Consider the following 12,243-nt stretch of genomic DNA (forward strand, 5'->3'; position numbering starts at 1 on the left):
CGACGATTGGCTGAAAATATCGTGACATATAATATAGTCATTTGGTCTTCTTTTTGAGCATGTCGATCGGGAATCGCGGCGATCCTGAGGAGGCGGCGCAGGACGAAGGCGACTGGGCTGTCCGGGGCGACGACATAGCGGTATTGACTTCATCAGATGTGCAAGATGCTGTAGCACCTCCTGCATCTTCCAGTGGCCAAGTGGGAACTTCCACAGACGCGCAGGACGACGATACAAGGGCCGCCGATCTCGCGGTGCTGGGCGATGCGTGTCCCATTTGTCTGCAGACTCTACAGGACCCCGTGATGCTCACGGTCTGCTACCACGTCTACTGCTTCGAGTGTCTGAGCACATGGGCGCACAGCCTGGCGCTGCATGGCGTGGAGCTGCCCACTTGTCCGCTGTGCAAAGCTGCGTTCCAGGACGCATACGCCAATGTGCGCAGCGAGACGGACTTTGAGGTGTTTCGCTTCCAGGGGCGGCACATTCAGGACCAGGAGAGCAGAAACAGACAGAGATTGAGCTGTGACGGCAACCGGCAACGGTTGAGACGTCGCTCGCTGGTGTATCGACGGCGAATGAGGCTCGTTCGAGTCGCTGGGGTGGACGTTAATGGCGAGTCATTCCCGACAATGCACAAGGTCAAGAGCGAGTACGAAGGGTGGCTCGAGAGAGAGTTGAGGGCGTGTATTGGACGGGATATTGACCTCACAGTGCTGCTGGCGATCATCCAGTGCTGCCTCAACAAGATTGACCAGTGTGGAGCCAAGAAATGCTACGACGAGCTGAAGCAAGCACTCACGCCGTTCCTGTACGAAGACGCCAAGCATTTTGTGAGAGAGCTGGCGTTCTTTTTGGGCTCGCGACTGAACGCGCAGGCGTATGACGCTGCGGTTGAGTATCGCTGCGAGAACGCTGCTGAATGTACAAATGCGCTGTGCTGCGGCGGCTCACTGAGATGAGTCATCATGATGTAGATAAGTGTAAAAAAGCATTGCCGAGTCGTGTCTACAACCAGTTGGCTACCAGCGCAGCGAGCATAACCTTTGTGCCAGCTACTGCCGGTATTCACTGTGCAGGAGCTTACTATGCCTTGCCCAGCACGAGAGCAAGCAGTGCCATGCGCACGTACATGCCGTTCTCCATCTGGCGGAAGTAAGCGGCACGTGGATCGCTGTCCACCTCCTCAGCAATCTCTCCGACGCGCGGAAGCGGGTGCATGATGATCAATGTAGACTTGGCGTTCTTGATGGTGTCCAGTGTGATGTGGAAGCTGTCCTTCACAGCGTTGTAGTCAGCCTCGGAGTCGAAGCGCTCCTGGGAATAGCAAATCAGCATGAGCGCTATGCACACATCACAATAACTCAACGCAGGACTCACCTTCTGCACGCGTGTGACGTAAAGCACGTCAGTTTGGTTGATCACCGACTCCAAGTCGCCCATCTCGTTCTGCTGGATGCCCTGCGCAGCCAGCTCGTCGTACACATAGCGTGGCATTTTCAAGCTCTCAGGAGACACATAGTTGAAGGTCGCGCCGTACATCGCCAGCAGCTTGGAGAGCGAGTGCACGGTGCGGCCGTACTTGAGGTCGCCTACCATGGTGATGACCTTGCCCTTGAGGTTCTCAAGGTCACCGAACTCGGTGTAGATCGTGTACAGATCGAGCATGGCCTGGGATGGGTGTTCACCCACGCCGTCACCGGCGTTCAGCACGGGCTTGGCAGTGGCCTCGGCCGCCACGAGAGCGCTACCTTTGACCGGATGGCGTAGCACCACGACGTCGGCGTAGCACTCGAGGCAGCGGATGGTGTCGTGCAGCGTCTCACCCTTTTTACTGCTGGATGAGCTCTCATTAACGCACACGACGCGGCCGCCGAGTCGCATCATTGCGGCCTGGAACGAGCTGCTCGTGCGCGTGGACGGCTCCATGAATACGTTGGCCAGCAGCTATCAAAGCAGCAACAAGTCACTATTGGACACTGTGGACCCATTGCCTTGTGGTTCTGTACCTTGCCGTGGAGCAGGTCGCTCATGCCCTGAGTCTTGACCATGGCCTTCATGTCGTCGGCCACCGTGAGCACGCGTCTGTCAATGGACAAGAGTGAGTGAGTGAAAGCCGATGGCGTTGCAAATGTCAAGCGTCCACTTACTGCGCGCTCTCCTTGCCGAACTGCGCGATGGACAGAATGTCCTCCCCCTGCCAGGCGCCCACCGCCGTCTTACCGTCCAACGTGTTCGCCATCGTCCACAAGTCTCCGCTATCGTCCAGTCAACGACTAATTACGCTGGACGAGTCGTCGCTTTTTGGCTCGAATCTTGAAGCCACTTTACTCCGCTCCTTCATTGGTTGAAAACAAAATCTATATCAACCAACCACATGTCTGTATCTTCATTTCTATCCATCACCAGTAAACCGCCGCCATGAGCGACCAGGAGCAGGAGCGCGAGGATGACACCAAGGAGGAGGAGGAGCACGACGCCAGCCTGGATCTGCTGAAGCGCTGCCGCAAAGGCGCGGGCAAGCGCCTGAACGACAAGCAGCGCGTGGAGATCATTCAGATCGCCGAGAACTCCAAGATCTCCAAGCGCCAATTGGCCGAGCGCTTCGGCGTGTCGGAGGCGGCCATCCGCAAGCTGCTGCTGCAGAAGGATGACGTGCTCAAGCGCTACTACGAGACACCCGAGGAGATCCGCGACCAGCGGCTGCGGGGCAGCAGCTACCACAAAGAGGTCAACTTGGGCTCCGTCAGCCTCACGGCGCTGCTGGCGGGTCCGACCACACCCACACCTGCGGCCCGGCCCGCTGCCGCGACGGGCGGACCCGCCCCGGTGCCGCAGTTCCAGACCATGAAGAGCGTGTATCCGCCCGACGACCCGTGGAAGCTCGGGCTACTGACGCTGGTAAACAAGATCACGCCGTTCCTGCGCAACTTTACGCTGGGCAAGAGGGCGGTGCAAATAACGACCGCGGAAGAGTTCGCGCCAATACTGGCGTCGTCTGTTGCTGTTCCTAGGGTTCTGTCGGTGGGGGAGATGAACGATGAATCGAGTGATGAGGACGATGAGGAGGAGGCGCCTCCTGGTGAAACGACGAGTGGGAAGGCTAGACGGCAGAAGGACCCGCCGACGGACTGGTTTGGGTTCGCGCGCTTGTTGCGCGACGTCCGACGTGCGTTCCACAGATACCCGGAGACGGGGTACCAGGAAGTGAACGCGCAGGCGTTTATCAAAAAGTTCTGCGAGCAGGGGCTGAATATCCCGGGGAAGAATATCCGAGAAATGGCGTTGACAGGTCTCGTGGTGGATGTCTACCATAGGAATGGAACGGTTCCGCCTGCAGACAAGCGCAAACTGCCTGTGATTGCATTCCGTGCAGACATGGATGCGCTTCCGATTGAAGAGCTGAACGAGAACCTGCCGTACTGCTCCACGCAGAAAAAGGGGACCAAGGAGCTGCGTAAGCGCAAAAAGCGACGGTGCTCCACTCCGTCCTCGTCGTCGAAAGCAGCGAACAAAGCGACTACATTCGGCAGCAACGCTGCTGCATCCGATATGGCCATAGATGAACCACCTGTCACTAACTTGCTTCCAGCGTCGGCAACCATTACGACCCAGACCATTGGTGCACCGCCCGCTGGCGATGGAGATGATGATGACAATGAGTTCCAAGAAACTACCGCTGCAGCGCACATGTGCGGTCATGATGGTCACATGGTGATGGTGCTGGGACTCTGCGCTATGGTGGTGCGTAACGCCCACATGCTGCCCGAAGATACGTTCGTACGCTTCGTTTTCCAGCCTGCTGAGGAGGGTCCTGGTGGGGCCATGAAGATGATTGAGGACGGTGCACTTACGGATGTAGACGAAATCTACGGGCTGCACAACGCGCCATTCCCACTATACAGTATCCACGTACGCCCTGGAGCCGTCATGGCTCACGAGGTGGAATTCTCGATCGATATTCACGGCATCGGTGGCCACGGGTCTGCGCCTCAGCAATGCGTGGATCCGATTCTCGCTGGGTCGGCAGTTGTGCAGGCACTGCAGTCTGTTGTGAGCCGGTCTCTGTCGCCTACGGACACGGCCGTTGTGTCTGTGACGCAGTTCCGCGGCGGCGATGCCAACAACGTGATTCCGTCCCGCGTGCATCTTGGCGGAACAATCCGCGACTTCGACCTCCAAGTAGCTGAAAAAATCAAGGATCGCGTGGCTAAGCTGGTGCACTCAACATGCGCGGCTTACGGTGCCACAGCGACTGTGCACTTTCTGGACGGCTACGCTCCGGTGATCAACCCGCACGTGGAAACTCGCCAAGTACAGCAGATCGCCCTGGACATGGGCATGTACACGAGCGAGGACGGTCTGCCGCTCATGGCCGCCGAGGACTTTTCGTACTTCCTGCAGGAGCGCAAGGGCTGCTACTTCTTCCTAGGCACGAAAGAGGAAGGCGACCACGAGGAGACGCGCGCGCTGCACTCGAACCACTTCGACTTCAACGACAAGGCCATCCCGCTGGGCATCCGCATGTTCGTGGGCATCTTGCAGTCCCGCTTCAACTGCCCTCTCTACACGCCTGAAGACCTCCAGGCCTTCCAAATCGCTATGGAGCGCCTCATGCTCAACGTAACCGTAGTGTAAGACCTCTGATACGCTGGTGAACACTTACCAATAAAAAAACTTTACCCTTATCCCATTAAAACCCAAATAATATGTTAAAACCCAAAAAGTCGTCCAAAAAATCCCAAACAAGGCACGATCATGGCGGACCGGAAGCTCAAACTCAGCGGACGGCAGGTGCTGGAGCTGTTCTACACGGAGGTGGACCGTGCGCCGCCGGTGGATGGAACCGAGGAGGAGACGGACGCGGCCAGCCTGTTCCGCTGCAAGTGCGGCAAGACACGGTCCCAGAAGCTCCGCTACGGGTACACGAACCTGGTTCAGCATGTGCTCATGAAACACTCGGACTGGGTGGAGGCCGCGACGCGGGAGGCGCATCCGAGTTCGTCCCCAGCGATGGCCAACAGTGACCAGCCGTCAAAGGACAAGAAAAATGCCAAGATTCGAGTCCAGGCGGTGAGTGGCGACGTAGTGACTGTTGGTGGAGCGGTAAAAATCTCGATCGAGGAGGAGGCACAAGACGCGCCCAAAGCGGCGCCAGTGCAGAAACGTTCCGACTATTTGTCGTGGGATGACTATTTCATGAGCGTCGCGTTCCTTAGTGCCATGCGCTCGAAAGGTTGGTACTTTTGAGCGAGTTGAAAAAAGGTGTCCTGATGAAGTTTTGTTTTTTGTGGGTGGGTAGACCCTTCGACGCAAGTGGGTGCATGGTGAGGTTGCGCACTGTTTGGGTGTAGAGAATGTGAGACTGACGAGGTGCTGTGGGCCTTAGTATTGTGAGCCCTGAGCGCAAGATTGTGGGCATCGGCTACAACGGATTTCCAAATGGTTGTGGCGACGACGAGTTGCCATGGGCGCGTGAGAGCGCGACCGATTCGCCGCTGGATACCAAGTACCCGGTACGTAGGAGTGGTGGGGGCACCGTCTTCCTGCCAGATCCATGGCTAATTTCATTTTGCACAGTATGTTTGTCACGCAGAAATGAACGCCATCCTGAACAAGAACTCCACTGACGTGAAAGGATGCACTGTACGAATATTTGGGTTTTGATGTGGGTTGTAGGTTGCTGCCCAATCTCACTGTTGCGTGCTCGTGCAGATTTACGTGGCGCTATTCCCTTGCAATGAATGTGCCAAGCTCATTATCCAGGTACTGAAGTGTCATGTGTGCAGTTACTTCAGATATTCGTCTAACTCGGTTGTGTTTATGCAGAGTGGCATCTCGCGGGTCGTGTACTGCTCCGACAAATACAATCACGAGTATGTGTGCTCACTGGAAGATGCAAAGATGATGGCTTGATCTCTAAACGGTTTGTTGACTCACTTGCAGTTGGAAGTTCGTGGCATCTCGCCGGCTCTTGGACATGGCCGGTGTGAAGTACTCGCAGCACAAGTTGCAGAGTGCCAAGGTCGTGATCGACTTCACGTCGGTCCAATAAAAGGAGCGTTTGTTTGTCCACGTTTCATGGCCGCCATCACGCGACAGCAAATAGACAATCATAATACAAGAGAGAGATGTTCCGACGTCAAACAACTCTATTGCAATCCGCCCTGCGATCGGGGAACGTGACAGCTTAAAGCTTGTTGAGGCTATACACAAAAAGAGGAACTCAACAACGAGTTTACTCGGCGGCCTCCCACTGCGACACAACGTCGTCCGTAATGGAGCCGCAGCTGAAGTCGAAGTCGTCCGCGCCGATCGCGAGCACCTTGACACCGTAGTCCTGGTCGACGATGGTCACGTAGGTGGCCGGGCCAGACGTCGGGCGCTGGGCGAACTGGTCGTTACCCGGGTTGTACGTTCCGTCGTAGAAGTAGAAGTGCGTGGCCACGAAGCTCGTGTCCTTCTCCAGCACCTCGGCGATGTCAAGCTCACCGCAGCCACCGGCAGGGCCGACGCCACGGCAGTTGCAGCCGTACTGGCCCGAGTGGGTCACCTGGTCAGGCAGCATCCAAATAGCAGGGACATCGGGCGATCCGCCGTTCTCCATCGACACCTTCGTGACGAAGATCTTCTTGCCTCCGGTCCAGCCCTGGAAGGCCGTGCCGTCCGTGTCGTAGGCGCCCTCGCACTCGACGTCCACACCGCACTGGTTCTCCGTCATGATGTGCACCTCAGCACCCGTGGCCTCCGAAGCGAGGATAGCACCACTCTTCGGGTTGGTGGCCGCCGCCAGCGTGCCGGTGAACGGCGTGGACTGCTGGGCGACACCAGCGCCGTTGGCCTCGCAGAAGCCCTCAGGCGAGCCGGCACCCGTGTAGTCGACGTTCTCGTTGTTGAGGAAGACCATGTTGGTGGCGGCACCGCCGTTCTCGTACGACGACACCTTGCTCCACGTGCCGTTGTTGCCGTCGAACACCGCAATGTTCGAGATGGTCATGGGGCCACGGAAGGCGAGCGTGACTCCAGAGTCCAGAGGCGACACGGGGCTCGTCGTCGTCACCGACGACTTGGTGCACGAGCCGATGTCCGTCACCTGGTCGTACGAGCCGGGGCCACCGCAGTTCACGCCTGTGTACGAGTACGCGCTCGAGACAGTGCCAGCCGACGACTGGGCAGCACCCGAGATGGTCGACTGCTGAGTGGTCTGCTGCGTGGCGTCCGAGCCCTGGGTGGCATCACCCGAGCCCGCGACCGACGTGTCGGCCTCACCGGCGACGTCGGTCTGCTGGGTGGTGTCATCCTGGGTCACGGGGGCTTCGGTCTCCGTCACCGGGGCCTCAGTCTCAACCACCGGGGCCTCCGTAGCAGGGGTACCAGTCGTGGCCGCCGGGGTCGCGACCGGAGCGGGGTCCATATCGCAGATCTTGCCGGCGCCGGCCGACACGGCGCTGGCCATGGCCGCGGCCATCAGGAACATGCCGTAGACCTTCATGTTGCTAGGTTAGTTGAGAGGAGGAGAGGGTGCTGAAGACCGAGAGCTGGTATCTGCTTGCAAGGAAGCAAATTGATGAATGAGACAGCGGAAAAGGCTGGCCACCGCGCTTGGATAAGAACCACAGGACTGAAGGCATAGGGCATCCCGAAATGGTGCAGAGGTGTGGCAGCGCGCACGAACAGACAAGCAAGACGTGCACTTGGTGCCGTCCGCCCTTACAGCGACCAAGTGGTTTCGCCACGAGGGGGGGACTTGACCGTCAGCTGGTTTGCACGTACCCACGAACCCGAACAGCGAATGTCCACCTCCGGCAGAAACCGTCCACCTCGTCTGTAGTGACGGCGCAGTTTAATCTGGCTTTTCGGACACCGACAAAGCTTTCGCTGAACAACGGGACGGCGCTGCGGGCATCAAGCAAGCGGAGCTTTGGGCGGACTTTTTGTGGCCATTTCAGACTCGACATGGAGGGCATCGCCACGACGATATCTCAGACAACGCTACGCCGCTGAAGCGAGCCTATCCAAGCTGTGGGGCAACGTTTGACATGCGGGAGGCGCCTCTGATCCTTGTGTGCTGGCTGCCGCGTCAAGATCGTCTGTCTGGAGAAGCGCAGATCGTCGCAGTCTCCGTGCAGGCTTGCGAGAGCTCTGGCGTGTGCGGTGACGCAGGTTGGGACAAGCTATCGCCGTCGGCTGAAGTCGAACACACGGCAATGCAGATAGGCTACAAAGTTCCTCATACAGGCCAGGCCTGGGGTAACTTCAAGGCCTTGCCAAGCTGAAAAATATCGTACATACCCATCTATGTACTATTACATGTGCATGCACGAGTTTTCACTAAGGTTAGTGCTCTCTGAAGTGAGCGAACCGTGCTGTTATCAACGACTCGCAACGGTGCAGCCCACAAACTCTCGGTGCGAGTGCCACTAACAATTGTGAACTCACCGAAAGAATCGAGACGGCAGTAGCAGCGCTCTCTGCTGAGTCTCCCGTGGTGCTTGCAAATGAATCATTTGAAATCATACCAGTGCAAATTGAAGTGGACCATAACATAATTGCAACAGCGTCAAAAGACCTGCCACAGATATGAGCTGATGCTTTCCTTTATGACCGATGAGCTACATGCACGTTCGTGATTTGCTCAAACCCAGCGAAAGCAACTATACTCGCTACAGTGTTTGATCGCCGACTAAAGGTGACGAGCACGAATGCTAGCTAGTGCCTCTTTCTCGGGGATCTGCACCTTGTAGTCCACCGCCGAATCGATGCGAGCCTTGATCTCCGGGGTGATCTTCTCCACGAAACGAATAGCATCCAGGTTCTCGTCCAGCTGGTTCCTCGAGCGAGCCCCCAGCATCACGGTGGAGACGTTCGGGTTAGAAGCGCACCAGGCGACGGCCATCTGCGCGAGCGAGCAGCCCAGCTCGTCGGCGATCTTCGTCAGTTCCACGGTCTTCGCAATATTCTCACGATAGTTCGGCATCAGCTTGTCGTAGGTCTGGGCAGACGAAAAACGCGACCCCTCTGGGGTGCCCGTGATGTACTTGCCGGACAGCACACCATAGGCCAAGGGTGAGTACGTCGTCAGACCCAGCTTGTACTTCTTGAACAGATCCAAGAAGCCGTGCTCCACGCGAGGGCGATCGAAGATGTTATACTTCGGTTGCTCCACAACTGGGCGGATCAACCCAAGCCGGTCGGCGATCTCACAAGCCTCGACAATATCTGCGGGCATCCACTCACTGGTCCCCCAGTAGAAGGCCCAGCCTTGTTCGATGACGTAGTTCATCGCGCGGACAGTTTCCTCGATCGGGGTGAAATCGTCGGGACGGTGGCAGAAGGCAACGTCGACGTAGTCGAGCTGAAGACGCTTGAGCGAGGCCTTGAGGCCTTCGATGATGTGCTTGCGGCTCAGTCCCTGGTCGTTCGGGCCTTCTTTCGTCCCCAGGCAGATCTTGGTGGAAACGACGAGATCTTCGCGCGACCAAACTCCCTCTTTCATTCCCTTTTGGATGGCACGGCCCACGATCTCTTCAGATTCACCGCGAATGTACATCTCGGCATTGTCGTAGTAGTTGACGCCGCACTTGAACGCGTGGGTCATGATGTCATACCAGGCGTCGTCAGTGCACCGTTCATCTTTTCGCATCCAGGCACCGAGAGAGATCTTGGAAACTAGCAACCCAGAGTCGCCAAGGAAGCGGTAAGTCATTTTGGTAGGAGAAGATTCCATTGTGAACAGAAGGGGGGAGAAAGGAAGCAGGTCTTGGGCCCACTGCAAATTGCGAATTGAGAAGGAGCTTGAGTCTTCCTGATGCCGCCTGTTGATCCAGGCGCTGTTGAATCAACAGTGTTGATGCAGACCCACTGCATCATCACTCATGCTGCTGAAATCTGAAGTAATCCATCCATCATCCACGGATTACTTTAGTTTTCTGCTTATGCCGGGTATTGTGAAGATTGGGAGTGCGATCAGATCCATGAGGCCCACGCGAGACAGAAGAGTAAATACACCTGGACAGTTATGCCTTCATTGGGAAACCCAGCAGTATCCGAAAAGCGCCACATCCAGTCCTCCACGCAAGTACGATCAGCATTTGCAGTTCCAATTACTCGGTATGGTTGCTCTGGGGCAACGACACGGGAGTTGCTACACAGCGGATTCCCAATCTAGTATACGCCAATTCTTGGCGTTCATCGAGCTCAGAACTTCAGCCGATTCACAGCGGTTCGCTCAAATACCCAACCTCCTAATACTCGACCCTCCTTAGAAGGACATATCCTTGTGTGCCTTGACGTCCTCCTCGCTGTACACCAATCTCTCTCGCAGACCTGCGATGGCTGAAATGACCTTAAACTTGGCTCGGATCCGCAGCAGCTCCTGTACCATGTCCTCATCCACCACGTTCTGCCCACCCAAAAGTCAGCAACCAAAAGGTGCAATTCCTCTCTGATGCTGGCGCGCACCTTGAGTTCAAACGCCCCCAGCAACGCGCCGAACGAAGTCACCGACTTGGTAGCTCGAGCCCTGAGCGCCACCGAATTCACTAATCAGTTATGCACAGCAGGCGATCGATTGACGAGACCGCCACGTACGGGAGTTTGCTCTTGAGCTCTTCACTCTGCAGCATGTGGTTCCAGACCACGTAGCAGCCCTGGTAGAAGCCCAGCTCGCTGCCGATCTCCGCGCCCTTCATGACGCTATGGCAGATGATCAGTTTAGTGCATGTCTACCGACTTCGTGCATGGCTACTGTAGGGGCGTACCCGAGCTCGCGGCCTTCCTCGATGCCTAGTTCGCGCCCGCGCTCCAATCCCAGGGCCTCGCCCTGCGCTACAAGCGTCTCCTCGAAGCCGGAAATGGCGTCAAAGGCGTCCGCGATGTCCATGGTCGCTCTGATGTTACGAACGCCCAGTGAACTGGTGCATACAAATCCCAAGTCAAGGGCCGTGGCTGGAGCAGAGAGCACCTCGATCTTGCACAGTCGCGATCGGATTCAGGCAGTGGAGCCTTGGTAGATGAAAACCCTCCAAGCACCAGATGCTTGCTCCTATTAATACATGTAGGCTGCATTGTAGCGGCAGTGAGGACAGTGCAGCCATCTGCTGGCGCTCTTTGTCAGGACCAGGCAACGCCCTTGGGCCATGTTGAACCTGGCACCGAAGAACTGTCACCTTGCCGCTGCAAACGGCAACCCGCCACCTCAATTTTCCAGCACCAGTATGGACAGGCAAGAGTTTCGCCACGAAGGCAACACCAAGAACTTTTGAAAAGGCACGTTTCTCGGTAAAAAGCAACCCAGGATTCCTGGGCCAGGAATAGATCAACCCAGGATTCCTGGGCCAGGAATAGATCAACCCACGAATCGTGGGTGCGCTGATGCTGGCGACAGCAAGGGACGCGAATATGGCGGTCACCACTCAGGTGGAGAAAGGAAAAGCGCTGTCGCATTATTATAACCGTAGTAATTAAGTCTGCTAGAGTACAGGCGTCGAGCGCGCGAGCAGCGAAGCTATAAGGGGGAGAGAAGGCGACACCCGCCTCTACTGCGGTTGCTGCTGCGCCTGCTGGGCTTCCACCACTGCAGCGGTGAGCGGCTGCACGGTCTTGACGAAGCGGCCTTTGACGCGCGGCCGCGCGTTGGCCAGCGTCTTGCGCACGCCGTAGCGCACCTTGTGCTGGGACAACCTGCGCGCGCGCTTGGTCATGTACTTGTGCAGCAGCGCGCGGCGCGCCGCGGGCGAGTAGGCGCCGATCATCTTGACGGGCTCCGTGATGTCGTCGAGCCGCAGCGGCGTGAGATCGCGCGGCAGGTTGTGCACGCTCGTAGGGCTCACCTCGTCCACGCGCTTGCTCTTCGTGGGCGACTGCGGCTCCACGTCCGAGAAGTCCTCGGAGCTGGGCGTCGTGTAGCCGTCCGAGTCGGCGGCGCGCTGCCACTCCATGACGACGCTCAGAAAGAGCTCCTGCGAGCTCAGGCGCGCGCGCGACAGCGGCCGCGGCACCTCGATGCGGGGCAGCTGGCGCAGGTTCTCCAGCAGCCAGCGGCCGTCGCCGCTCGGGCGGCGCAGCACAGGCAGGGACGGCTGCTCCATCTCGCGGCTGCGCTTCCTCGACTGTCGCAGTATGAGCACGTTCATGATTCTCTTCTGGGCTTGGGCGTTTCTCCGGAAAAGCGAATGTGTGGCGATGGACAGCTTCCGGCGACGACGTTTCCGGCCGGAGCTATAAAACACCCTGATCCAATCG

At 57.5% G+C, this 12,243-nt stretch overlaps 7 protein-coding genes across 7 annotated transcripts; 3 read left to right on the forward strand and 4 right to left on the reverse strand.

The window, feature by feature from the left end:
* Nucleotides 1–59: 59 nt before the first annotated feature.
* On the forward strand, nt 60–962 carry KRP23_1336 (E3 ubiquitin-protein ligase Topors; the record flags this gene model as incomplete). The annotated part of the gene is made up of 1 exon (XM_067883955.1): nt 60–962. One exon carries the CDS (start codon nt 60–62, stop codon nt 960–962), a length of 903 nt encoding a protein of 300 aa, XP_067751909.1.
* Nucleotides 963–1,086: 124 nt separating this feature from the next.
* Nucleotides 1,087–2,242, reverse strand: KRP23_1337 (Aspartate carbamoyltransferase; the record flags this gene model as incomplete). Its single annotated transcript, XM_067883966.1, has 4 exons — nt 1,087–1,317; nt 1,381–1,947; nt 2,010–2,085; nt 2,151–2,242. The coding sequence occupies 4 exons, from the start codon at nt 2,240–2,242 to the stop codon at nt 1,087–1,089; spliced, it is 966 nt and encodes a 321-aa protein (XP_067751910.1).
* A 179-nt stretch (nt 2,243–2,421) lies between these two features.
* KRP23_1338 (Thermostable carboxypeptidase 2) lies at nt 2,422–4,638 on the forward strand (the record flags this gene model as incomplete). The annotated part of the gene is made up of 1 exon (XM_067883977.1): nt 2,422–4,638. One exon carries the CDS (start codon nt 2,422–2,424, stop codon nt 4,636–4,638), a length of 2,217 nt encoding a protein of 738 aa, XP_067751911.1.
* Nucleotides 4,639–4,758: 120 nt separating this feature from the next.
* KRP23_1339 (Deoxycytidylate deaminase) lies at nt 4,759–6,055 on the forward strand (the record flags this gene model as incomplete). Its single annotated transcript, XM_067883988.1, has 7 exons — nt 4,759–5,236; nt 5,303–5,327; nt 5,390–5,516; nt 5,581–5,646; nt 5,716–5,766; nt 5,830–5,876; nt 5,947–6,055. The coding sequence occupies 7 exons, from the start codon at nt 4,759–4,761 to the stop codon at nt 6,053–6,055; spliced, it is 903 nt and encodes a 300-aa protein (XP_067751912.1).
* Nucleotides 6,056–6,238: 183 nt separating this feature from the next.
* KRP23_1340 (GPI-anchored protein 52) lies at nt 6,239–7,492 on the reverse strand (the record flags this gene model as incomplete). Its single annotated transcript, XM_067883999.1, has 1 exon — nt 6,239–7,492. One exon carries the CDS (start codon nt 7,490–7,492, stop codon nt 6,239–6,241), a length of 1,254 nt encoding a protein of 417 aa, XP_067751913.1.
* Nucleotides 7,493–10,261: 2,769 nt separating this feature from the next.
* On the reverse strand, nt 10,262–10,882 carry KRP23_1341 (Protein LTO1-like protein; the record flags this gene model as incomplete). Its single annotated transcript, XM_067884010.1, has 4 exons — nt 10,262–10,402; nt 10,462–10,522; nt 10,591–10,695; nt 10,761–10,882. The coding sequence occupies 4 exons, from the start codon at nt 10,880–10,882 to the stop codon at nt 10,262–10,264; spliced, it is 429 nt and encodes a 142-aa protein (XP_067751914.1).
* A 655-nt stretch (nt 10,883–11,537) lies between these two features.
* KRP23_1342 (uncharacterized protein) lies at nt 11,538–12,134 on the reverse strand (the record flags this gene model as incomplete). Its single annotated transcript, XM_067884022.1, has 1 exon — nt 11,538–12,134. The coding sequence occupies one exon, from the start codon at nt 12,132–12,134 to the stop codon at nt 11,538–11,540; it is 597 nt and encodes a 198-aa protein (XP_067751915.1).
* Between the last annotated feature and the right edge of the window lie 109 nt (nt 12,135–12,243).

This window comes from Phytophthora ramorum (genome assembly GCF_020800215.1).
Source record: "Phytophthora ramorum isolate Pr-102 chromosome Unknown Phyram_PR-102_s0001, whole genome shotgun sequence".
In the NCBI taxonomy this organism is placed as follows: domain Eukaryota; phylum Oomycota; class Peronosporomycetes; order Peronosporales; family Peronosporaceae; genus Phytophthora; species Phytophthora ramorum.